Source organism: Cucumis melo, chromosome 9, assembly GCF_025177605.1.
Source record: "Cucumis melo cultivar AY chromosome 9, USDA_Cmelo_AY_1.0, whole genome shotgun sequence".
Classification (NCBI taxonomy): domain Eukaryota; kingdom Viridiplantae; phylum Streptophyta; class Magnoliopsida; order Cucurbitales; family Cucurbitaceae; genus Cucumis; species Cucumis melo.
Window position 1 is genome coordinate 19528907 of NC_066865.1, and position 23816 is coordinate 19552722.

The following is a 23816-nucleotide window of genomic DNA, read 5'->3' on the forward strand; positions in this document are numbered from 1 at the left end:
AAGTTTAGATTCATTTTTCAAACTTTTGGAAATATAGCAGCATTTCTTTGTAGTTTAAAAAAAATTACATTTCTAGTTTGTAAGGTTATGTGTGTTATGATCTCTAAATCTAAAAGATGTGTTCTTCTTTAGTCCTCAACTTTACAGAATGTTTAAAAATTCAAAGGCTGAAAGAGTACATTTTAAAAATTGGAGGATGAAAGGATGTATTATTATTACAATCCTTTCTTCAAGCTTAAGTAAACAAGTGAGATGGTGCTTACGGAGAGTAAGAATTTGAGGAGGAGAGACCGCGAAGAGAATGACGCGGTTTTAATCATTTCAATGAATCAGAGCAAAGAGCCTCACATGGAGACTTTGCTTTATCTTTTCCACTTCCACCGTTAATCCAATATTATAATCTCGTCATCTTTCCTTGTGATAAAGACCAAATTCGCTGCAAACAAACAAAAACATTCTCCCATTTCACTTTCATCTTTATTACTTCTCTACTGTACATAATGGGTCGCTGTAGTACTACTCATGCTTATGAAAGCCAACCCTCCATTAAATTATCACTTCTCTTTCATTTTCCCATTTCTTCTTCTCTCCCCATTTACTCCCTCAACCCCAATTTAGTTTTCGAATTCTTCGTGGGTTTTTCTCAAAATTGAAATTCGGGGAGGTTAGGGATGATGGAATCCAAGACTCTGCGATTCATTACCCATCAATCGTTCTTCTCTGTTGTTCGATCGGGGGATCTTGAGGCTGTTAAACAGGTTTTGGATAAGCTGAGTGGAGATGACCAGGCTGAGGGTTCTTCGATTACCGATCTGATGGCGATGCAGAACGATGCTGGGGAGACGCCTTTGTATGTCGCTGCTGAGAATAATCTTGAGGATGTTTTTTCCTACTTGCTTCAATTTTCCACTGTTCAGATCCTGAAGATTAGGTCCAAATCTGATTTGCACCCTTTTCATGTTGCTGCTAAGCGTGGCCATCTAGGTACTTGCTCTGAAGTCTGAACTATTTTACTTTTTTTTTTTTCTCTGGCTCTGTTTAGTTTCCAATTGGGGTTTGAACAAATGATTGACTTTTCGGCTTCATGGGTTCCGACCTGTTGATTGTGAGATTGTAATTTGCTGTACCTGGTGCAATCACTGGCTGATCGCTACTAGGGAGCTTTTTTTATTTTTCTTTCTAATTTTAGTTTGAAGTGTTGAAGGTCATACTTGGTTTCTCCTGCGTGGGTGGGGGAAGAGGGAAAGAAGAAAGGTGAAAAACTTTGAAGTTTGTGCCATCCACCAGATTGAGAAACCATGTATTCTGCTTTAATTGTTTTCTTTAGTAAAATCTGGGTAAGTTTCTTGAGTGGGTTAAATCCTAATTTGGTCACAGAATTTACAACTTTCTATGTCGGTATCTGACCTTTGTGGAAACTATTTTAGTTGTAAATTTTTCATTCATCTTTCAGAAAAGTTTGAATCTGTTTAGAAACTCAGACAACTGAAGCACTTGCTACTCAACAAAATCAGTGAACGAAACATAAAAATATCCCTACATCTATTCTTAGGTATAATAAGTTATTTATAGAAAGTTGACAGTAACGAAAAGTTTAAGGGAGATAGAATAACTGAAATTTTAGGGATTGAAATGAAATAAAAAGGACATTCAGGGAACAGATTTAAAACCCCTTTTGGTTGACGCTTTTATTTTTCTGAAAAAGTATGACAGAACCAAAGTTACCATAATTTCTTCCTTTCCTTTTTAGGTCCTTTGGATTTTTGCTTCTCACATGGGATTTTATTTAACTGTCTGGGAAAAAGAAGTCCAAGTTTCATGTTGTCACAATCTTTTTATATGTTTAACTTATTGATCTTTCATTACCTTGGCTTGGGTATGGATGCGTGGACTTTTGTTTGTTCTGATGTTCATTGCCATGGAAATGATTATGTTCTAATTTCCCTTTGGTAGTGCACAACAACTTTTTCGATAAGTTCTGCTGGCTGGGGCGGAGCAAAGGAGAAAGGAGGGAGGCTGTATAAAAAATTGTAGTAAAAAGTCAAAGATTTTGAATCTTTACTCTAATTTTGTCATTAAAAAATTTCAGAATTCGTAGATTAATGTTAAACATACACTTTTTTCTGGCTCTGCCCCTTTCCGGAAGACTAGCACATTATTTGTGTAGGCCGGAGTTTGACCTTGATTAGTAAACACTCGGCTGTAACTTGATGGTGGATTAATCTCTGGTTCATGTTATAGTTACACTATAGGTTCTCAGATTTTAAATTATGGTGCAGCTGAAAATAATCCAAATTGGATATCCTGCAAATTTTGATTGTTTTATGAACTTTGTTTCCTTTATAAATGGTCAGGTTCATGCCGGCTATGTTTTTGAACAACAATATAAGTTTTATTGGTTGGGTGTAGATCTCTTTTAGTCATTCCAATGTCTGTGGCTTATAAAGTTTGAGATTATCACAGATTGTAATGGTATATGATAATTGAAGTGAATAACATGATTATTATACATCAAAAGTTGAAAGACTTCACGCTCTACTGATGGATCTTGCTTAAATTATAATCCATTGGAGGGTCCTTGAGAGTTGAATGTTCGCCTTGTTTCAGGTATTGTAAAGGAGCTTTTGGCCATTTGGCCGGAGCTTTGCAGGTCATGTGACTCTTCAAACACAAGCCCCCTCTATTCAGCTGCTGTACAAGACCATTTGGAAGTAGTTAATGCCATCTTAGGTGCTGATGTTAGTACACTGAGAATTGTAAGAAAGAATGGAAAGACAGCTCTGCATAATGTAGCTAGGTATGGCCTACTTCGGATCGTTAAAACGCTTCTTGATCATGATCCTGGAATAGTTGCAATTAAAGACAAAAAATCCCAGACTGCACTTCACATGGCTGTGAAAGGCCAGAGCACTGCAGCGGTCGAGGAGCTGTTGCAGGTTGATGCTTCTATATTGAATGAACGAGACAAGATGGGAAATACAGCTTTGCATATAGCAACTAGAAAGTGTCGATCAGAGGTATCACACATTCTTAAAAAAATGCAAGTAGCTCTAAAATTAGATTTCTACTTTAGATAAGCGATGTCTACTTTAGATAAGCGATGGCATCAGCTTTTCTCAGTTTGGACTAAAGCTGAGAACGCCAACTTCTCAGTTTGGACTTGAGCTGAGCCTTCCCCGCTTAACAATTCATTTGTTGATTGTTTGTGAATCCTTTTTGTTATTAAATCTTCTAAAACAACAAGTTGTTTGTATTGTTTGATTCATGCCTTGTTTGTTCTTTCATAGATTGTAAGCCTTTTGCTGAGCTTTACATCGCTTGACGTCAATGCAATCAATAGCCAACGGGAGACTGCTATGGACTTGGCTGACAAACTGCAATACAGTGAATCTTCACTGGAGATTAAAGAAGCATTGGCTGAAGCTGGTGCCAAATATGCAAGGCATGTTGGCCAAGTTGATGAAGCAATGGAGCTCAAACGGACAGTCAGTGATATCAAGCACGAGGTTCACTCTCAACTTATCCAAAACGAAAAAACACGTCGGAGAGTTTCTGGCATTGTCAAAGAACTGAAGAAGCTCCACAGAGAGGCTGTTCAGAGTACCACAAATTCCATCACGGTTGTGGCTGTTCTTTTCGCATCCATTGCATTCCTAGCCATCTTCAATTTGCCGGGTCAGTACATACAAAATGGAAAAGACGTTGGAAAGGCAAATATAGCTGATAACATGGGTTTCCAAGTATTTTGCCTTCTAAACACTACATCTCTATTTATATCTTTAGCCGTTGTGGTAGTTCAAATTACTTTGGTAGCATGGGACACGACAGCTCAAAAGCAGGTTGTATCAGTCGTAAACAAGCTAATGTGGGCTGCCTGCGCTTGCACTTCAGGGGCTTTCATATCAATCGCTTATGTTGTTGTAGGGCATGAAACATGGATGGCTCTTGCTATTACCCTTGTCGGAGTTCCAATTCTTGTTGCAACTCTTGCAAGCATGTGCTACTTGGTTTTTCGACAACATTTTGGTATCTTTAGCAGTGACTCTCAAAGACGAATCAGACGAGCAAGTGGAAGCAAGTCTTTCTCATGGCCTCACTCGGTTAACATATCTGATGATGATGATTACAACTCCGACCTCGAGAAGATTTATGCCCTATAGATACCCTTTCAGCAGTTTCGAGCCTGAAAAATATGGGATTCCTGCACATAGTTATATAGATATGTTGTAAAGTAGATCTGTTACCTCATCGTGTTTGGTAGGACGCGATGGGAGTACAAGTACAATAATGAAGGTTGGTTTTTTCGACGGTTTATAGTTGGAAGAGTAAATGTGAGTGTATATGCTGTATATTTACGAGGAAAGTTGCAGAAGTTTGAACACTAAGTTCAGTAAAGTCTCTTCAACTGTGTGTTTTCCTCTTCGCGTTCTTCTTTAAATCTGATACTTAAACATTAATTTACCCAGATATGAACTCATTTTGTTTCAAAAGTCAGAAGAGCAGTAACGTTTTCTTTCTTATAAGTAGAGCGTTAGATGGGGGAAGATGTTAGAAATTAAAAAGTTACTTCTTGCACTAATCAATTCACCAAGCTTATGTCAATAAATTTATCAAAAAACATTCATCAGTCCAGACATTTAAAAAAGGACAAGATGTAATTTTGGTTCTTGAAGTTTGAGGTTTTTACACATTTAAGACACGTTGGAGAGAGTACTATTTTAGGGCACATTGGAGAGAGTCCAGATGTATTTCAAACAAGAAATGACAACCTCCAGAATACCTTTTTCAGAGTTCAGAATTTTTTACATGGTTAGGGCACGTTAGAGAGAGTACTATTTTAAGATTTAGTATTTTTCAATTTAAATAATATTTTTTAAACTGAATTTCCAACTAATCTAAAACAATATAAATGTTATCTAATACAGTTATCTAAAAACATAACAATCTAGTAAAAATTAAGTCATGGACTATTTAAAAGTATTTTGCAGATGTGAAAGGCAAACATGTTGGTTTTAGAACTTCAAAGATAAAAAAGACAAACTCAAACCTCGAGACTAAAAGTACATTTTATCAAGGAAAATCAAACGAAAAATACTCAAAAACATTAAACTAAATCACATATTAACATATAATAGCTGGGTAGAGAATTTTAGAAGTTGAATAATAAATGTTATTCTGAACACATTGACCAGAAAGACATTCATAATTATTGCTACAGATCAAACCAGTAGACTGATAAAATACAACGGAAATCAACCAGCATAAACACAATTTGAACAGCCTAGAGAACTAACTACTCCCCCCCATTAGAAGCAAAAATTAAAGAAAAAAAGGGCAACGAGTGTAGACCACAATGCAGCAAGACCACGATCTGGTTCATATGTACAAGGATCGCAAACATACCAGGAATTCACTGCATCGTTTCATCTTCAGCATTACACGGGTTCACTATTCTTAAGAATATTATACTTGCACAGAGGACATGTTGCATTCATCTTCAGCCATTTTGTGATGCACGCATAATGAAAATGGTGATTGCAGGGAAGAGCATGAAGCTCGACTCCATCCTCGTACGGACTAAGACATATACAGCACTCCTGAAACGAAGAGCAGAAGAATGAAAGTTAAATGTTGGTATTCTGAAAGACAATTAGTTCAAGCAAGAGGAGAAAGATCGAGTTGGTCATTCTAATTGAATACTCTCCCTAGAGCTTAATTATAAATTTATCCCCTGCACTTAATACGTCTGCTTGGCATTTAAAACTTCAAAAGGTTTTAATTATCTTTAAAATTTAAATTACACTTGATACTTATTGTCATTAATATTATTGAGATGCCATTTACATGTTTTTGTCTGGCTGTCAACCACATCTTATATATGCTGACCACCCTAACCAATATCTATATAATAGGCATGATACTGAAATGATACCTCAGCAATTTCCCAACACTCAATTGAAATAAAATATGTAATCTAGATCAAGAAGTCAAAAGTTCAATCCCACCACAAATATTGTTGAATTCAAAAATAAAATACTACGGATAAATATGTAAGACTACAGAAAGAAGTGGCCGAGGGATTTCCTTTCACCAACTGTTCAGTGTTCACTCACAATATGTAAACTCTGTAGTTCGATATCTACACCTTATATATACATACATACATACATACATATATATATATATATAAAACTGAACCAGTGAGGATAACAGGAAAAGTATATTAAAGAAAACTTAAAAAAGAAAGATAAAACAGTTGAGTTCACCGCATCCTCGCGTAATAGAACGCGCTCAGTCGTCAAGTATCTACTGCTAGTCTCTACTGGAACCATTAACCCATCCCCTGGAGATGGCTCATTGGACACTCGATATCTGTACTTAGGAAGCATACTTAAATCAGCATCGGTTGCACCTTCCTGTTTAGTTACATGTGAGGGAAAGAATGAAAGAAAGAAAGAAGTTAGTAGGTTTCATGGGCCGCTTAACATCTCTGTGACAGCTATGAAACAGGGATTTCCTCTTACCTGGCCTGCAACAGCATAAAGAATGGCTATAATGCAAGGCAAGCAGCAACAGAGAGCAATTCCAATCAAACATGCCAAAACAACACAAAAGACTGCAAAGAACACATCAAAGGCCAGGAATACAACAGCCAGCCTGCACAAAATTCAGAAAATTTTAAAACAGATGAATGATATAAAATATGCATGTCCCCCTCCCAACCAACTAAATAATAAAATGATAACAATAAGAACTTCGAATTCTCTCAATTTAATTAAATCCTTTCATGTATCAAGGTTCCACTCCAATTATGTTCATGATCAACTCCATTAGTCTCTCTAAAATGACCAAAGTTTTATGTTATTAAGTTTTACATCAAGAAGTGTGAAACCAGACCTAAAAAAGAAGGGGGGGGGGGGGGGGGGGGGGGGGGGGAACAAAACAAAACAAAGAAAAGCCCCCCTCAACTCTTTTGTCAGCTCATATCTGATATCCATGTAAAAGTTTGTATTAGTTTATATTGATGACTCTTAATTAATAAAGCTTTTGAGGAAGAGACTAAGTAAAATTATAATTGAAAAGTTGGGGCACTATTATTGCATTTTAAAACATATGCCAAACGAAAACAATAGCAGGGATAAGAAGTGTTATTTCCCCCCAGAGGGAAAGTGGAAACCATTGGCCACTTTTACATACAAAATATAATATAAAGTTGGCTAGTTAAATGGCATAAGAGAAAACTGGAAAAACCGCTGAAACCAGTTGAAATGAGACAGTTTTTTTCGATAAGCATGATTTATTAGGCAGTTTGGTTTGCTAAAGTGCAAACCTGAAAATTAATCAGGTCAGGTCAATTCGAACAATTTTTCCAGTCGTTTTGGGCCAAAAGGAAACCTGCTTACCACCCCCAGTTAATTTAAGACATTCGAGAATGAAGGAAACTGAGCATCAAACGCCATCCTAAAATGATAACGATTCAGGGCATGACTAAAATAATTGAAGTCTCAATAATACCCAATAGGGGGGAAGGACTGCAAAAGTTGACAGAGATTTCCTTCAAGGAGAACCACATTACAAGCAACCGAAAGAAAAATACATCCACAAAAATTATATTTGACATAGGATGTGCAGCCAGCATATGGTTCAAAATCATACCAGTATAAAGATGGAGCATTCTGCATGAGGATGTTACCACCAGCAACGACCCAATAAAAGCCAAACAACCACCAAATTAACGATACCAGAGTGTTCACTGACTCACATCTTTTCGCAACACTGCCCATCGGTCAAGTCAATTACATGCTAACAACTTATAAACATCAAATCAATAATCAATAATCTATAAGTACAACTGAAGCAACATATGATAAATAAAATTGCAGATTGGACCGTAATTAGTTGGAAAGAATTGAAGTGGGAAAGTATAACAGCAAATTGGAGAAAGGAAATCCAATTTAATTTTTGTCATGGAAAGGGAAGAAGATATTTGGTATTATATATGTGGACTAATAGAAGTACCTAATAGATTTTCTTAATCTAAAGAAAAAGGGAATTGGTTGATTTCTCTTCACCCTTTTGTCTATCCTATCTATATAACCCTTGCATTAATTCTTCTGAAATCATAAATCTTTATACGTTATCCTTAGAATCAACTTTTATGTTGATTAAGAAGCCAGAAATGCACGGGCAAGGACGATATAAAAAATACAACACTAAAATCATTTGTATCAGAAGGTGCTGAAACAGAGAATTGAATCATATTACAATGCTACAAACACTGTCTTCCACACGAGGAGCTGAATTCCATCCAATACAATCAGTCGATGATCGACGGCCTCGTAATTCAATCAAAAGCGAGCTCAACCCCATATCAAATTTCAGTAAAAAGATCCAATGTTTGAGTTCAAAACTAACAAAATTATCTCTAGTAGAGATAACTGAAATTTCACTCACCTGGAAAGACTCCTTTGGCCACCATCGTCTTCATCGCTTTCATTAGTTACATAACCATCAGGCTGCTGCTGTTGCTGCGTCTCCATATCCCTAGCCCTCCTCGCATTCCTCCTCTTAAACTCAAACCACACAAGCACAACGTGCACCAAGCACTGAGCCGCATAAACCACAATCCAAAGCCGAATTGGCGTATTGGGTTTTTCATGGACAGAGCGAATAAGCACACCCAGGGAAACGAAAACAAAAGCTAAATTCCACGTAATGTCAAGGGCAACCACAGGCTTGGAATAGCCCCAATCGATGCGGCGCTCTTCAAGTTCACGTGCCGCCGTCTCACGAACGAGCATTGAAGTTCCACGGCGGCCAGTGGCGCGACCCAAGAGAAGGGCAAGAGGGCCGATTGGGGAAGTGGAGGCGTCAGAGTTGGAGGGGGGCTGACGGGAAGGTAAGAGAGGGATCTGTTGAGCGGGAGGGTCCATGGAAGAAGGAAAGGATGGGGAAGACATGGTCGGCGGGGAGAAGGGGGGAAGTGGGAATTGATTTAAAGAGATGGGGGTTGTGGACTGAGAAGGAAAACGTTGTTCTTCTGATGGTTTGTCGGTCTAGAAAGTAATGGAAGAATCATCATCATCCACATGAATCCGTTCCATGGGAGTGTGTCTGATGTCCATTTTTCAGAAAAATTCATTCCCAAATTACGAGTTACCTACAGGGGTGCCTGCCTCGGACAGTTTGGTTCTTCTTCCCGTCTCTCTCTCTCTCCATTTTTGTTTCTTCTCACTTCTTCCACAGGGCCTTCACATAAGAAAAATGTCGGGAAATTGCCAAAAATAGGTTAAAAAAAGACATTTAAATGAATTTTGGGACAAGTTTTCAAAAGAAAGACTTTATTTGGGTGTGAATAGACAAAAATGCCCTTCATTAAATTTCTATCGCTCTCTATTGATTGTTTCGCCTACCCACGTTCGCTTTCCCTTCTCTTTCGCATAGAACACCTGAAGTAAAAAAAAAAAACATCTCCTTTCTTTGGCTTTTCAAATTTCCCGCTCTGCTCTTCGAAGATACTCCGACTGTTCGTCTGTCGTCGGTCCTGCAGTTCATTTCGTCGCTTCTCCTTTTCGAACCTAAGAATCAACTTTGAGCGTGTTCTCTTATTTCAGTGAGTTTTATCTGTAACCCATTTTCAATATATTTGCTTTTTCTTGGCTTGAATCATGACATCGACTTCAACATCGACCGACGGACCCTTCTACAAGATTAATCCTTCCCATCATTTTTATTCCCTAGTAAGCTGTTTGTCTCATTTGGAAAAGACAACACATAATATTAAGGCCAAACTCAAACCCGATCAATTAGCCTTATTTAGGAAAACAAAGTTTGGGCACTTTTTGGACCTAAATATTGTCTTCAATGGGCCACTCATCCACTACTTACTGTTAAGGGAGGTGGAAGATGAAGGAAAGGATTCTATAAGTTTCCTACTAGGGGGCGTTGTTTGTACTTTCGGTAGGAGAGAGTTTAACATCGTAACTGGACTATGGGGTCCTAAAGAGGACTATATTCAGTTGGGTGGGAACAGTCGACTGTTGGAGAAGTTTTTCAAAGACAAGGACTGTGTTTACGTTAGCGACTTAGAAGATATATTTTTGGAATACGAGGGTGATGACGATGATATCGTCAAATTAGCTTTAGTCTACTTTATAGAGATATCTTTGTTGGGAAAAGATAGGCGAACCAAAGTGGACATTGGTTTTTTGAAGATTGCTGATGATTGGAATTCATTTAATAATTATGATTGGGGTCGGATTGTTTTTGTACGCACGCTAAGTGCATTGAAAAGAGCCTTGGACAAGCAATATGCCAAGGGAAAGAAGAAATCAACACAGACAAAAAAATATACTATCAATGGATTTCCGCATGCATTACAGGTATTTGACTTCTTACTTCTTACTTCAAAACTTTAAAAAGATCGTTTAGTTATTTGAAACGATCGTTTAGTTATTTTAAACGATCGTTTAGTTATTTTAAACGATCGTTTAGTTATTTAAACGATCGTTTAGTTCTTTTAAACGATCGCTTAGTTGTTGTTTTAACGATCGTTTAGTTATGTTAAACGATCGTATAGTTGTTTTTTAACGATCGTTTAGTTATGTTAAATGATCGTATAGTTGTTTTCAAACGATTGTATAACCACTTGTTTATATATCTATATATATCTTGTGGCACTTTCTAAACTTGTTTGTCAAATGTGGAATAGGTTTGGGCATATGAGTCTATACCAACCATCATTGGATGTGGTGTAGATAAAGTAAACGATCATGCCATACCACGAATGCTGAGGTGGGTGTGCCAACAATCACCAAAGTCCCAAACTATAAGCCAGGTGTTTGACTCGCCAATGGTAAGTAGCAAGCAATAGTAACTTACTTAAGGATCGCGTGATTTTGTGCTTATTTCTTTGTCCTAAATACATTTGCCTTTTTCTATTTGCAGTTTATAATTAAGGCGGTCATTGAGATGACACCTGAAGAGGAGCAATTGAAAATTGCTTCAGGTGAACTTTTTGAAAACTTCCGCTCATCTACCATTATTCAGTCGAAGAATGGTGGTTCAAAAAGAGTACGAGAAGTTGTTAACGATGAAGATGAGTTGAAAAAGAGTAAGAAACAGAAGTCCAAGATTAAGATGAAAAAGGCTATTCGAAATCTCCAAGATCGAGTAGCGGTTGTTGAAGGCCAACTTAATACTATAAAATCCGATATTGACGAATTGAAGGGCCTGATGTCAACCATATTGAAGCACATTGGACTTCAAAGAAAGGTTAGGAATGAAACTGTTAAGTGTATTCACGTTAGTTGTTTCATATTTGGTAACCATGTTCTCGCTAATTCATTTTGAGGTTCCATAGGGTGACGAAGGGGACCACAAGGTGTCCGAAGGCTTGGAGGATGAACACATTGAAGTTAAAAAGAAGGTTTGGTTCCATGTTCATGCTAATATTGATGTTTAATTTCTATCATTATATACACTAATGCATTATGAGCTTCCATAGGGTGACGAAGATGTGTTGGAGAAGAAGGTTGATATTGGTTTAGAGGACGTCATAGAGATAGAACCATTTCTCACTCAACGACCACACGTTCGGCCCGCCCGTAGGAAGCGTGCAAGTGTTTACCTATCAACCCCATTCACAACTCTACCTAAACGGTCTCTGACATCAACCACCAGCACCTCTGAGTCTGAAGCAATTGTTTATGATCCTATGCACAAAATACTTGACGTCCATTTAGATAGACTTCGAGCGTGGATTACAGACAAGCGTACAGACGATGAGCTGCGTGAAACCTTTCATGGGAAAAAATCGAAGGCTTTTTTCAGAGACTTGTTTATGTGTCGCCGGTGGTTGTCGGATGAGGTATGGGATTATCTTATCATTTATGCAATTATAATTTTATCATTGTTATGGTTCTATACATTTACTGCTTACTTTTGTTTGTATTAGCATTTGGATGCACTTTTTCTTTTCATTCGCTTGAAGATTAAGGCAGCCGGGATACCTTCTTCTCAGAACTTCACAACTGCGGACACAATCTTTATGGTTTGTAATCGTCTCGTTACTTTATGTATGTATTTGCGTTTGATATTTGTCTTTCGGTCTGATATTTGCGTTTGTATGTTTTTCTTTGCAGCGCATTTTAGTTTCGAAGTGGCCCCTATACAAAGAATGTATTAAAGAGAATCGCCCGTTTGACTGGGACGAAGAGTATAGGTTGGTTGACTATGTTGTCGGGTCAAAAGTGGACTTCCAAGATCCTTGGGCAAGTGTTGATTACGTTTACTCTCCATTCAATGTCCATGGCAACCATTGGGTTCTATTATGCTTGGATTTGGTAAGTTGTGAAGTGAAGGTATGGGATTCGCTTCCGTCACTTACAACTGCCGAAGAGATGACAAACATATTACTGCCCATTCGACAGTTGGTGCCAAAGTTGTTAGATAGTACTGGCTTCTTTGATAGGAGAGGTAGATCATCGACATACAAGGAACCTTGGCCAGTTGTCATTGTTGACCCAATTCCACTTCAACGAAATAATTGTGATTGTGGCGTATTCGCAATTAAGTATTTTGAGTACATAGCTGCTGGTGTTGGTTTAGATACATTATGTCAAGAAAACATGTCATACTTTAGAAAACAATTAGCATTTCAAGTATGGACCAACACTCCTATGTATTGAAATATTAACATAAATCACAAGTATCAATTGGCTGTTCTATTATTGTGTATGTTGCATTTCAATTAGTATCAATTGACATTTCAATTAGTAGTATTGATTATTCTCTATGTTGCAAAACTACTTGTAGCTAAACGATCGCTGAATATTTTTATGATTTTAAGAATATCGTTTAGACTTTACCAAACGATCGTTTAGACTGTACCAAACGATCGTTTAGACTTTACCAAAAGATCGTTTAGACATTACTAAACGATCGCTTAATATTTTGACGTTTATTAAGAAGATCGTTTAGACATCGTTTATTAAGAAGATCGTTTACACTTACCGAACGATCGTTTAGACTTTACCAAACGATCGTTTAGACTTTACTAAACGATCGCTTAATATTAACTCAACGAATACAAATATTAACTCAAATATTCTTTCTCAATTTTGGTCGCGTTTAATTGAAAATATCACAAAGTATTTATTTTATAACAAAGTTTAAAATTATAATATGTTATTCTCTCTATAAAAATTACATAAAAAAATGATATAAACGAATACAAATATTAACAAAAGTATTTATTGGCCCAAAGTTCCAGCACATATTGTTGTCTAAACAGTTTCATGTTTGGCACAGTTAGACAACCAAGGTCACTACCAGTTACAAGGCATTCAACAAATTTGGTACAGAAAATTCCACAATCCAATGAACGCCCTTTCTGTAATGTGGCCTTCGATCTGCGTATTGGCCAAGGGCCATATGTGAAACGATCTGAATGGAGGTTGACTCCAATTGCAATCGCGAGTGAGGCAATGCATCGTGCAGGCATTTGAAGAGCTTCATCAACAAGTTTCTGCTCAACATAATTTGGCATTGAGTCGAACACGTAGATCCTGCATTTTCTCATATCAGCTGCAATAGCCAACCAGATTTTGCTTGCCTATGGTCACGATTCAAAAACTCAAGAGAACATGAATGAACTTTCACATACTTTTTAATCTTGAATATATTTGAATCCTTCAGTCTAACCGCTCGCAATCTCCAACCACACTTGTTGTCGATGCATCTAACGAAAAGAACCTCTTTTGTAGACTTTTTTACTACAAACTGAAAATTTTTTTTCATTGCCAACACACTTAATCTCATTGACAAATCTCTCTTGCAAAAAAATATTTGTCCTACATCCAACTCTTCACTTGTAGAGCTTTCTTCCGACCAGCCACTTCCTTTTGTCTTCAACTTCCGACTAGAGGACCTGTAGTCAACTTTACCTTTTCCTTTGCAATCTTTTGTAGGAGCATCTCTTTGTTCTGGGATGTCAAACAATTCATTGTACATCTCAACTGACTCCAATGTAAAAGTATCATCTATTGAATGATATGACTCATATGATTCCCATATAGCCGAATTGGTCCCTATCATGTTATGACACAAGCCACCCTCGACTTCACCAATATCAACTTCATTCTCATCTAATCTATCCATTCCAATTGGAGGAGGATGAGGGTTTAAATTTTGAACTTGGTTGCTCCCAGATACTGAATTGTAATCTTTGTTTAACACTTTCATGCTTCGATTGCTTGTAGGCTCAAACGATAGGTATAGGGGGACCTCCAATGGATTTTCACTAAGAATATAAAACTTCAAATCACGGTCATTGCTTAACTCAAATGGAGGAGCTTCCTTTTCCCCTTTGATCTCATATATACATCTTATCTTTATGTCAAACTTTGTAGGGTCAACTTCTGCAAGGTCATATAGTTCAGACTGTAAATCTTTGTGTGTTATTTCTTTAGGGACAACAATGCCTTTTAACACTCCTCCTTCATATTTTCTTCGTCCCTCATCCCATTCACCACCGTGACGCACTAAAATCCGAACATGTGCCATCCTTAAACTACCTTAAGTACTTTTGTATCTTAAAAAATTGATTTGAACTTAAGAACCTACAAAATGCGTGCAAGATGTAAAGAAATGAATTAGGAGGTGTACCAATTTGATTTTGAAATAAATAGTGGAAGTTTGGAACGTGCGAGATGTGTGCGAGATACGTGCGAGATGTGTGCGAGATACGTGCGAGATGAAGCATGAGGGCCTAAGAGAGTTACTAAACATGCAAAGAATAGCTCTAAATGGATTAGGAGGTGTACAAAGTTGATTTTGAAATAAATAGTGAAAGTTCGGAACGTGCGAGATGTGTGCGAGATACGTGCGAGATGTGTGCGAGATACGTGCGAGATAAAGCATGAGGGCCTAAGAGAGTTACTAAACATGCAAAGAATAGCTCTAAATGGATTAGGAGGTGTACCAAGTTGATTTTGAAATAAATAGTGAAAGTTTGGAACGTGCGAGATACGTGCGAGATAAGTGCGAGATAAAAAAAAAATGCGAGATAAAAAAAAAAACCTTAATTCCTTCTATTCCTATTGCTTACTCCTCCTCTATTTGATCCAACTAAATCCTCATCCTCTAGTTCAATTCATTTTTCACTAGCCATTGAACATTGAACTTTCTAAGAACCTAAAACCAAAATTTGTCTAAACTAATTTACGGCAAATAAGTCCAATTCCAAAAACCAGACAATTACGGATGAAAATAGCACCAAATACCCTAACAAACATTTACTTACAGCAGATAAATTGAAAATCGGTTATACATGAAACTCACCTAAATAAGACGCTCGAAGTTGATTGAATGGTCCGAATAGGAGCGACGAAATGCACTGGACAACGACCGACGAAGGGCAAGCGACGAAGGGCAAGCGACGAAGGGCAAACGACGATGGGCAAGCGACGATGGGCAAGCGACGATGGGCAAGTGACGATGAACAACTGACGATGGCCGGAGTTCTACACGAAAGAAAAGAGAAGGGAAACGGAACTATACGCGAAAGAGAACGAATCGATGGTGGAGAGAAGCAACGTGGAAGAGGGAAAGGAAAGGAAGGGCATTTTTGTCTATTCACACCCAAATTGTCCTAAAAGTCTTTCTTTTGAAAACTTGTCCCAAAATTCATTTAAATCTCTTTTTTTAACCTATTTTTGGCAATTTCCCAAAAATGTCTCAAATAACATTGTCTGATTTTTTTCAACTTGATCCGTGAGAGTGATGATGATAAGCTTACGTCTTAACACAACTCCCCTGACCCAAAAATTTGTAGAAAATTAGTTCTTCATACCGCAAACTGAATCGATGACCAATAAAATTGTTGAAAATAAAAGCTTGGTATGGTTGGTTGTGTTATTTTGATTTGATGATGACTAATTATATTTGCATTTATCCAAAATTATTTTAAATCATATTATATTTTATAAATATTTCGATTTATTTTATTATATATAAAAATAGTCTTTATATTTATCTTTTAAGTTTGCATAAATTTATATAACTTTTTAATAAGATATTGATTAAATTACTAACAATAAAACCGTTACCATTAATAGTTAAGTACATATGATACTTACACTAAATTTAATTTTTAGGTTAAATTAATTTCTAGAAATAATAAAATAAATTAAAATATTTATAAGCTATAGTAAAAATTTTGGATTCTATCAATGACAGAAACCGATAAACTTTTATCAAATGTTTGTTATTGATAGAATCTGAAATTACACTCAAACTTGTAAATATTTTGTCTAATTTACTATTTTTAACCATTTTTTAAAATGATAAAGTATATTATGTATTTTGTGTAAAAAAGAATATGGATGAGCTTTAAAAAATATTGTTATTTTAGGCTAGCCAAAACATTGTTTGTTATAAAACATTTTTTAATAAATTTAAAATCTAAAATTTCAAATCCATAAAAAATGACGGTGATAATTTTAGAAATGGAAGAATAATATTTTTTAAAAAAATGGAATTAAGAGCTAGGGGTAGGGGTCTTGAAAAAGAGAGGAAATGAGAAAATTTAAGTGGATCAATGAAGAGATTAGAAAATGAATGAAGAAGGTATTGGAGCCGTAGATAAATGTTTCTATCCAGGGAAATTTGACTTTTTCCTTGAAAGGTTGAATGATATTAAGTTTTTAAATGTCACAAGTTTAATATGTTTACAATAATTGTTATATTAAAAAAAAAATAAATAAATAAATAAATAAGATAAAAGTAATAAGGACAAAATTTTGTGATATAAAACAATTGTTTCCACCCACGTACTAACAATAAAACTTTTCAAAGGTGAAAACTTAGAGATGCATTATTGAACCGAGAAATTTTATAGATGCATTCTATATTTAAAAAAAATAAAAAATAGAAAGATACCGAGTTCGACATGGATGATCCAAAAATTGGAGAAAAAATGTGGAATTACCCGTTTTTTTAAAAAAATGTGGAATAACCCTTTGCCGACATCAAGTGGAATTACCAAAATGCACTCACGTGCACGCGATAGAGCGGTATTGTCTCGCTCTCTCTCGTCTCACTCAATCTCTTTCAGACTTGCACGTTTAGTAGTGCTCTCTTTCGTCTCGCCCATTTTAGTTGGTGTCGCTCAATGTTGGAGATGAAGACAACGAAGAAGAAGACTGTGCCTAATGAAAAAGAAGACATGTGGGAGATGAGAAAAAATGTGTGGATGTCAGGTGGGAAAGAAAAAGATCATGGAAGACGAGAAAAAACTGTAGCCACTAGGAGGAAGAGGTAAAAAAACTCTTTACTAATACCGGTAATGCACACGAGGATGAAATTATCAAAGCGGCATTTGTCATTTTGGATGTTTTATCTTTTAGACAATTAAATCAAAGATATCCCATAATATTACAATTGAGAGTTATGAAATGAACAAATACAATATTCCATTTAAAAGAAAGAGGAAAAAAAATCCCAAACCTAAGGGCTTGGCAACAAATTTTATACAAGAGATCAATTCTTCATAATCAAAATGGAGAGCACAAGAAGGAAACTGATCCAATACCAACAACTTTTTTGCCCTATTCTCAATCTAGTCCCCGACGAAGTTCTTGGTGGTCGTGCAAGACGACGTTTCTTCGTCGTATCAATCATAATCCCAAATCGGCATCCATCCCTGTTATTACCCTGATTAGGCGGAGATGGATCAACCGTAGAAATTGTTGCTAAGTTTGAAAACTTGCACGCATTTGGACTTTGATTCATTGTTTGAAAATATGCATTGAAAGCATACGAAACATTGCTTTTAGCATCTAGGTTGCCACAAGAAGAGCCGTAGCTTAGGCTCGTGCAATCTGCATGGTCGCAAGCATAAGCAACGCTATTGGGGATATTGGGATCAGAGAGACTCGCTTGTGGTGACATTACACACCATTGTTTGGATAAGTATTGAACTCCTTTGGCTGGAACCAACTGCTTTCCATTCCCCATGTTTAAAGAGTATTTAATTGTTCCGTCGTAATTGAAAACTCCCCAATGTCGCTCAAAACTTCCTGGTTGAATGCTCTTCGCATCCTCGTCGATTATGGCGAAGATGTACGTGTCTGTTGGAACTGGCCGCTTTGGTGTACCTTGTCGTCGATTGATTCGCTCGATTAGACCTAAATGCAACAACCACCACTTTTAAAACTCACAATTAAGTGTATAGTAACATTTCTTTTTTGATAAATATTATACTACTCTAATCTAATATGACAAATGGGTGTGAAAATTTGAAGCTACAGATGACACCAAACTAACTTCTAGTTGGCTAATGTTGTTGAAGTAGGATGAAATTAGATTTGTGACTAATTTGGTTTATAAAAGTTTCATATGTTTTCTCCTTTAACTTACAGAAATAATTATTTTGGTCATTGGAATTATGTACTATTTTTGAAATCATATTTAAGTTAATATGTTTGTCACATGGTAAAGCATCATTAATTTGTCACAAATGAATTAAAAAGGAGGATCAAAATAATTATGTTTTAAAAGATTGGCTAATTAAAATAGACATTTGCTATTTTGTGGACTAAAATGAAATTGATTTTAAACTTCGAGGAGTAGCACAGACATTTTGAAAATTTATATATTAAAATAAAAATAAAGAAATGAGAGTAAATAGGATTAAAAAAAATTCTTGTGTAGAGTGAAACTATTCTAACTCTTTATGAAGGATATATATTTGATAGCCTAAGTTATGTTCTAGTTAGCCTCGTTTACTCTTTTAAAATTCTAACTCTCAATAAGTAACATGTAAATCTATTTAACACATCGACTTGTTAAAGATGCTTGTAACTCAACTAGAATAGTGTAGATATTTTTTATCAATAAGTCAGAAGATTTAAATTCTCTCTATACATGTTATTGGACTTGGAAAAAAAAAAGTTAAAAGATTAAGTACCATCAAAAGATTAAATCCTTAATTATCAACTTTTTGAGTTGAATGATAATTGACATACCTTGATTGAATCTTTGAGCATTAGCTTTATTGGCGTTAGGATCTCCATCTGTTGGCCATCCAACTTCCCCAATAATGAGGGGCATGGAGGAGAAACCATTCTTCTCAAGAGCAGAGACGAGAGTGTCGAAATTGGCATCGAGAACGTTAGTGTAGGAGATTGAACCATCAATGACGGGTGCAGCATTGCCGCTAAAGAAGGCATACTCCTTAGGAAAATGTGGATCGGCATTGAGACTAAGGAAAGGGTAGATGTTGATGGTGAGAGGAGAGGCATTGTTATTGAGGAACTTGATGATGTTGACCATTAGATCTCGAATGTCCGGTCGAAAGTTGCCACCTGATGGGAGGCCATTGCTGGTCTCATAAACGTCAGCATTTAGTGGGATTGTCACTTTCACTTGCCGTCCCAAACCTGCTTTTATTAGAGCAGCTTGAATGTTTTGCAAAGCTGGAAAGGTAGATTGAAGAAATGAACCATTATATGCATTTAGGAAAGGTTCATTTCCCACCGCCACATACCTATAATAATACAAGAAAAATACTTAATTATAATTTTTCATCATGTAAATTATTTTTGTGATTAGATAAGAAGCATGGAGATGAATATATGTACCATGAATTGTAACTGTTTAATACAATGTGATTACAGTTTATTCATTATTGTTGTATTGTACCATTATTTGTTTTGGAAATTGCTTTCAATTTCTTTTATGGGTTTGTCCACTTTTTAGGCTTTGTTTCATTTTTGTTCATAAACATTCTAAATTTAGTTAGTTTTTCTTTCATTTTCTTTTGGTTAATCAACCGTTTAGTTAGTTTCTTTTCTTAATTCAACCTTTCTAACTTTTATCAAATTATATTCAAACAATTGTGTAATATGAATGTTACCCATCAAAGTATAATATTTATCATTTTTCTCTCTGCTCTTTTAACTTTTAGTACTTTATTTTGTTGACATCCCAATAAATCTTAAATAAAATTTATAGGAAAGTAAATTAAAATATTTATAATATATAATGTGAACCGCTGGATATATATAATAATTTATTTTAATTTAGATTGTGATATTTTTTTATATTTATAAATATATTTTTAAAAATTATTATTTAAAATAATTTTTTTAAAAAACAAATTATATTAAATTACAAGTTTTTTTTAATTAATTTAATAAGTTGAGTACTCATAATACACATTTAAAATTTTTGGTTAAAGAAATTTATTTTACAAAATCTTCAACAATGTGCATGTTTTCATTTGAGATATTTGCACCAATATATTAAAAACAATATGCCATATCATTTATCAACACCTCCATACTATAATTATCCTCAAATTTTAGGCCTCAACATTTTAATCAATATATACGTTTATATTTCCTACCATGCTAATATTAATGTTAATTTTTTTTTCAATTTACTATTTTTCATGGAAATATATTCATCCTTCTCTATGTTGACCCATTTATAAAAATAAACACCTTATTTAGTAATCAGTTTTTTTTTTTTAATTTTCTTTTTTTTTCACATTTTCTTTAATTATAATTTTTTTTTATCTTTGTTAGAATTTTATTAATTATTTTTATAAAAAATAAAAATATATGTAACAAAAAAAGAAATTATTATTGAATAATTATTACCTGATATTGGTACCAAAGTTAGAAACGAAATAAGAAACATTTTTTGCGACCCAATTCTCCGCAACACGTACACTACTAGCAAGCGATGCTAAGAACTCATTAGGAATTCCAAGCATGACTTGAAGACCGGAATTGCCAAGAGCTTGAAGTGCACCTGGATCGGCTTCAAATAGCTTAACTTTATTGAACCCATTGTCCTTCATCAACTTAACGACAATATCGGGTGGGAGCGGATGGCTCGACCGTGTCCCCCAATTGCAAGCAAACCCCCATCCACCCTTCACAAACAACAAACAACAAACTACCAATAATAACGATCCCCATAATTTTGAGCGTCCCATATATTCTTTTGTTGTGTGTGTAATGTAATGTAATGTTGGATTTGGATGATTTGCAGCTTAGGTGTTTTTAAATGTAATATGGGTGTAAAAGTTAATGGGGGAGACAACAAAGACAATCCCTTTTGGGCAAGAAAAGGCAAGGAATTGCATTAAGATACGAAAAAGGAATTGGGTTCTTCCTATTATTATTCCATGAAAATATCTACACGTATTGCCAATCCATGATTCTTCTTTCTACACTCTTGATTAAATGTTTATATATATATATATATATATATATATATGTATGTATGTATATATTATAATGCATATGTGTGACAAGAAACGAATATTTTGGAGTCTACTCTAATTCCCTTATTATAAGATCATATATATATTTACGTGGAGGGGGTTTCATCATATAACCTAGTCTATGAACCCTACCTATACTTGGTTAAGTCGGCTACAAGGTGTGGTTTGGAAAAGCATCTTTTTGGTCTTTTGATCATAGTTTGGTTACTAGTTTCATAAGATCTTGGTTATTAGGTTTCAAAATGTTACCAATTTTATTACGGATAGTTGCAAATGTAGCAATTATATTCAAAATAATTAAATATATAATAACATTTTTTAAATATTGCAAATATAGCAAAATCTGTCAAAATCTATCAATGATAGAAGTCTATCGCTGATCTGCAAATGTTGGTATATCACTGATAAATCATAAGAGTCTACCAATGATAGACTCTATCACGGATAGATTTTCCTATATTTGCAATTTTTTAAAAATATTGCTACATATTTAATAATTATTATAAAAATTGCTATCTATTATAATTACCCATTTTATTATTGAGATTTGACAACTTTTGATTTAATTTGGGCTTGTGAGTTTTATAATTATGCTTTTAGTCTCGATTTTTCATAAACACTCGCATTTTGTGTTTCTAGTGTTCAAACATGTGATTTAATATTTAATTTTATACTTTTAAATGTAATTTTTATATTCAAAATGATTTAGAAAATGAAAAAAAAAAATTTAAAACTTCAAAATTCACTTTCAAATATAGCCTAAAGAAAAGAAGTTGTACCTTTATTCCTATCTCAACCTTGACTTCTAGAATAACAAGTTTTTAATTCATGCAAAATATTCCATGTTGTGTTATTGTACAATAAAATTATTTAAAAATTATATAATTAAAGTTGTTTTAAGATAGAAATCGACCATGATACTACTTTGCATCTTACCTAAGTGATTAGTGTTGTTTACTTTTCTGCTCGACTGGGAAGCTTCTCTCGTGGAGTCCTAAACGTACCTATTCTCTCTTGGATTTAATTGTTACAACTTATTAACTCGAAAAAGAAAATTAAGCATACAAATAGGGTAGTTTGTAAAAATATTTGAAAGAAAAAAGAACAAGTAGGTTGAAAATTATTTTACAAAAATATGGTAATCTTTTAGTCCTTAATTACTCACTTCATTATATATGATTTTTTTTTCTTTTTTTTTTTTTAAGATCCATTTCACCATTTTTTTTTTAATCTCTCCAACTAATAAAGAGGGGAATTGGACTAAATGGTAAAATTTGAGGTTAATTGAAAAAAAAAAAGGCAAAATCAAAATTCATTAAGAATTTTAAAATCTGGTATGGAACATGTGATTTAGATTCTTGTTAATTATTTCAAAAATGGTCTCTACCATGTAATTGAAAGGTTAAATATGTTTACATTCAATTCCGGAAAATTCTTAACCATTTTATTTATCTTCCATGTGATTATTTCAAAAATGGTCTCTACCATGTAATTATTTCATCCCTTTCACCATTTTTTCTTTCTTCTTTTTTCTCCTATTTTATTTATCTTTTTTTAAGGAGTCTTTTCAAAAATATAAAAAAACCTCAAAATATTTACACTCTATAGAACATTTCCAAAAACGAAAAAGTTCAGAGACCACAGTATAAAATACCAAAAATGTCCCGTCAACCACGCCATCAATAACGCACGCGTAATATATTTGCAATTTATACACGATCGTTTAGATATGGTTCAATATATATGCGATCGTTTAGATATGACTATAATTTATACGTGATTGTTTAGATACGGCTACAAGTCGATTGTTTAGATATGGTTTAATATATACGTGATTGTTTAGATATGGCTATAACTTATACGCGATCGTTTAGATATAGCTACAATTTATCTTTTCAATTCCATCATTTAATTTTGTTACACGATTGTCCTAAATCTAAATGATTTTTTTTAAAAAAAATTGGTACACGATTGTTTAGATTTATTTACACGATCGTTTACTTTTTTACATGATCGTTTAAATTTGTCTACTCCAATCCAAATGATTTTTTTTCAAGATTTTTTATACATGGTCTTTTATTTTTTTTACACGATTATTTACTTTTTTAAACGGTCGTTTACATTTGATTACTCCAATCTAAAAGATTTTTTTCAATCTAAACAATCGTTTACATTTGGTTACTCTAATCTAAAAGATTTTTTTTCAAGATTCTTTATACACAATCTTTTATTTTTTTTACACAATCCTTTACATTTGGCTACTCCAATCTAAATGATTTTTTTTTTCAAGATTCTTTATACACAATATTTTAGGTTTTGCTATTTTGTTGTACACAATCGTTTAGATTTGGCTACCAAATGTAAATGTGTAAAAAAAAGAAAAGAAGAAGAACGATGGAAAGAAATCGCAGCGATAAAAAGAAGAGGAAAAGTAGAAAGACGATGGAAAGAAATTTAAGCGAAAAAACGAAGAGGAAAAGAAAAAAAAACAATGGAAAGATTAAACGATATAAATAAA

General features: G+C 34.6%; 4 protein-coding genes across 5 annotated transcripts; 2 read left to right on the forward strand and 2 right to left on the reverse strand.

Annotated features, from left to right (window-relative positions):
• The first annotated feature begins 262 nt into the window (after positions 1-262).
• LOC103504426 (ankyrin repeat-containing protein At2g01680) lies at positions 263-4490 on the forward strand. The gene is made up of 3 exons (XM_008468790.3): positions 263-984; positions 2608-3017; positions 3288-4490. Exons 1-3 carry the CDS (start codon positions 672-674, stop codon positions 4158-4160), a joined length of 1596 nt encoding a protein of 531 aa, XP_008467012.1. The 5' UTR covers positions 263-671; the 3' UTR covers positions 4161-4490.
• A 614-nt stretch (positions 4491-5104) lies between these two features.
• Positions 5105-9269, reverse strand: LOC103504433 (E3 ubiquitin protein ligase RIE1). Of its 2 annotated transcripts, none has more exons than XM_008468797.3 (5): positions 8455-9269; positions 7657-7776; positions 6525-6657; positions 6267-6416; positions 5105-5597 (listed from the first exon to the last, which is right to left on the reverse strand). In XM_008468797.3, exons 1-5 carry the CDS (start codon positions 8958-8960, stop codon positions 5436-5438), a joined length of 1071 nt encoding a protein of 356 aa, XP_008467019.1. In that variant the 5' UTR covers positions 8961-9269; the 3' UTR covers positions 5105-5435. The 2 variants fall into 2 exon arrangements, with proteins under 2 accessions (XP_008467019.1, XP_050946384.1); XM_051090427.1 differs by having other exon boundaries at positions 7657-7764; positions 8455-9263.
• Positions 9270-10977: 1708 nt separating this feature from the next.
• LOC127151055 (uncharacterized) lies at positions 10978-12731 on the forward strand. The gene is made up of 5 exons (XM_051090428.1): positions 10978-11274; positions 11363-11428; positions 11507-11869; positions 11957-12052; positions 12144-12731. The coding sequence occupies exons 1-5, from the start codon at positions 11140-11142 to the stop codon at positions 12687-12689; spliced, it is 1206 nt and encodes a 401-aa protein (XP_050946385.1). The 5' UTR covers positions 10978-11139; the 3' UTR covers positions 12690-12731.
• Positions 12732-17457: 4726 nt separating this feature from the next.
• LOC103504444 (glucan endo-1,3-beta-glucosidase 6) lies at positions 17458-21047 on the reverse strand. Its single transcript, XM_008468803.3, has 3 exons — positions 20667-21047; positions 19029-19549; positions 17458-18188 (listed from the first exon to the last, which is right to left on the reverse strand). Exons 1-3 carry the CDS (start codon positions 21005-21007, stop codon positions 17542-17544), a joined length of 1509 nt encoding a protein of 502 aa, XP_008467025.1. The 5' UTR covers positions 21008-21047; the 3' UTR covers positions 17458-17541.
• Positions 21048-23816: the final 2769 nt, after the last annotated feature.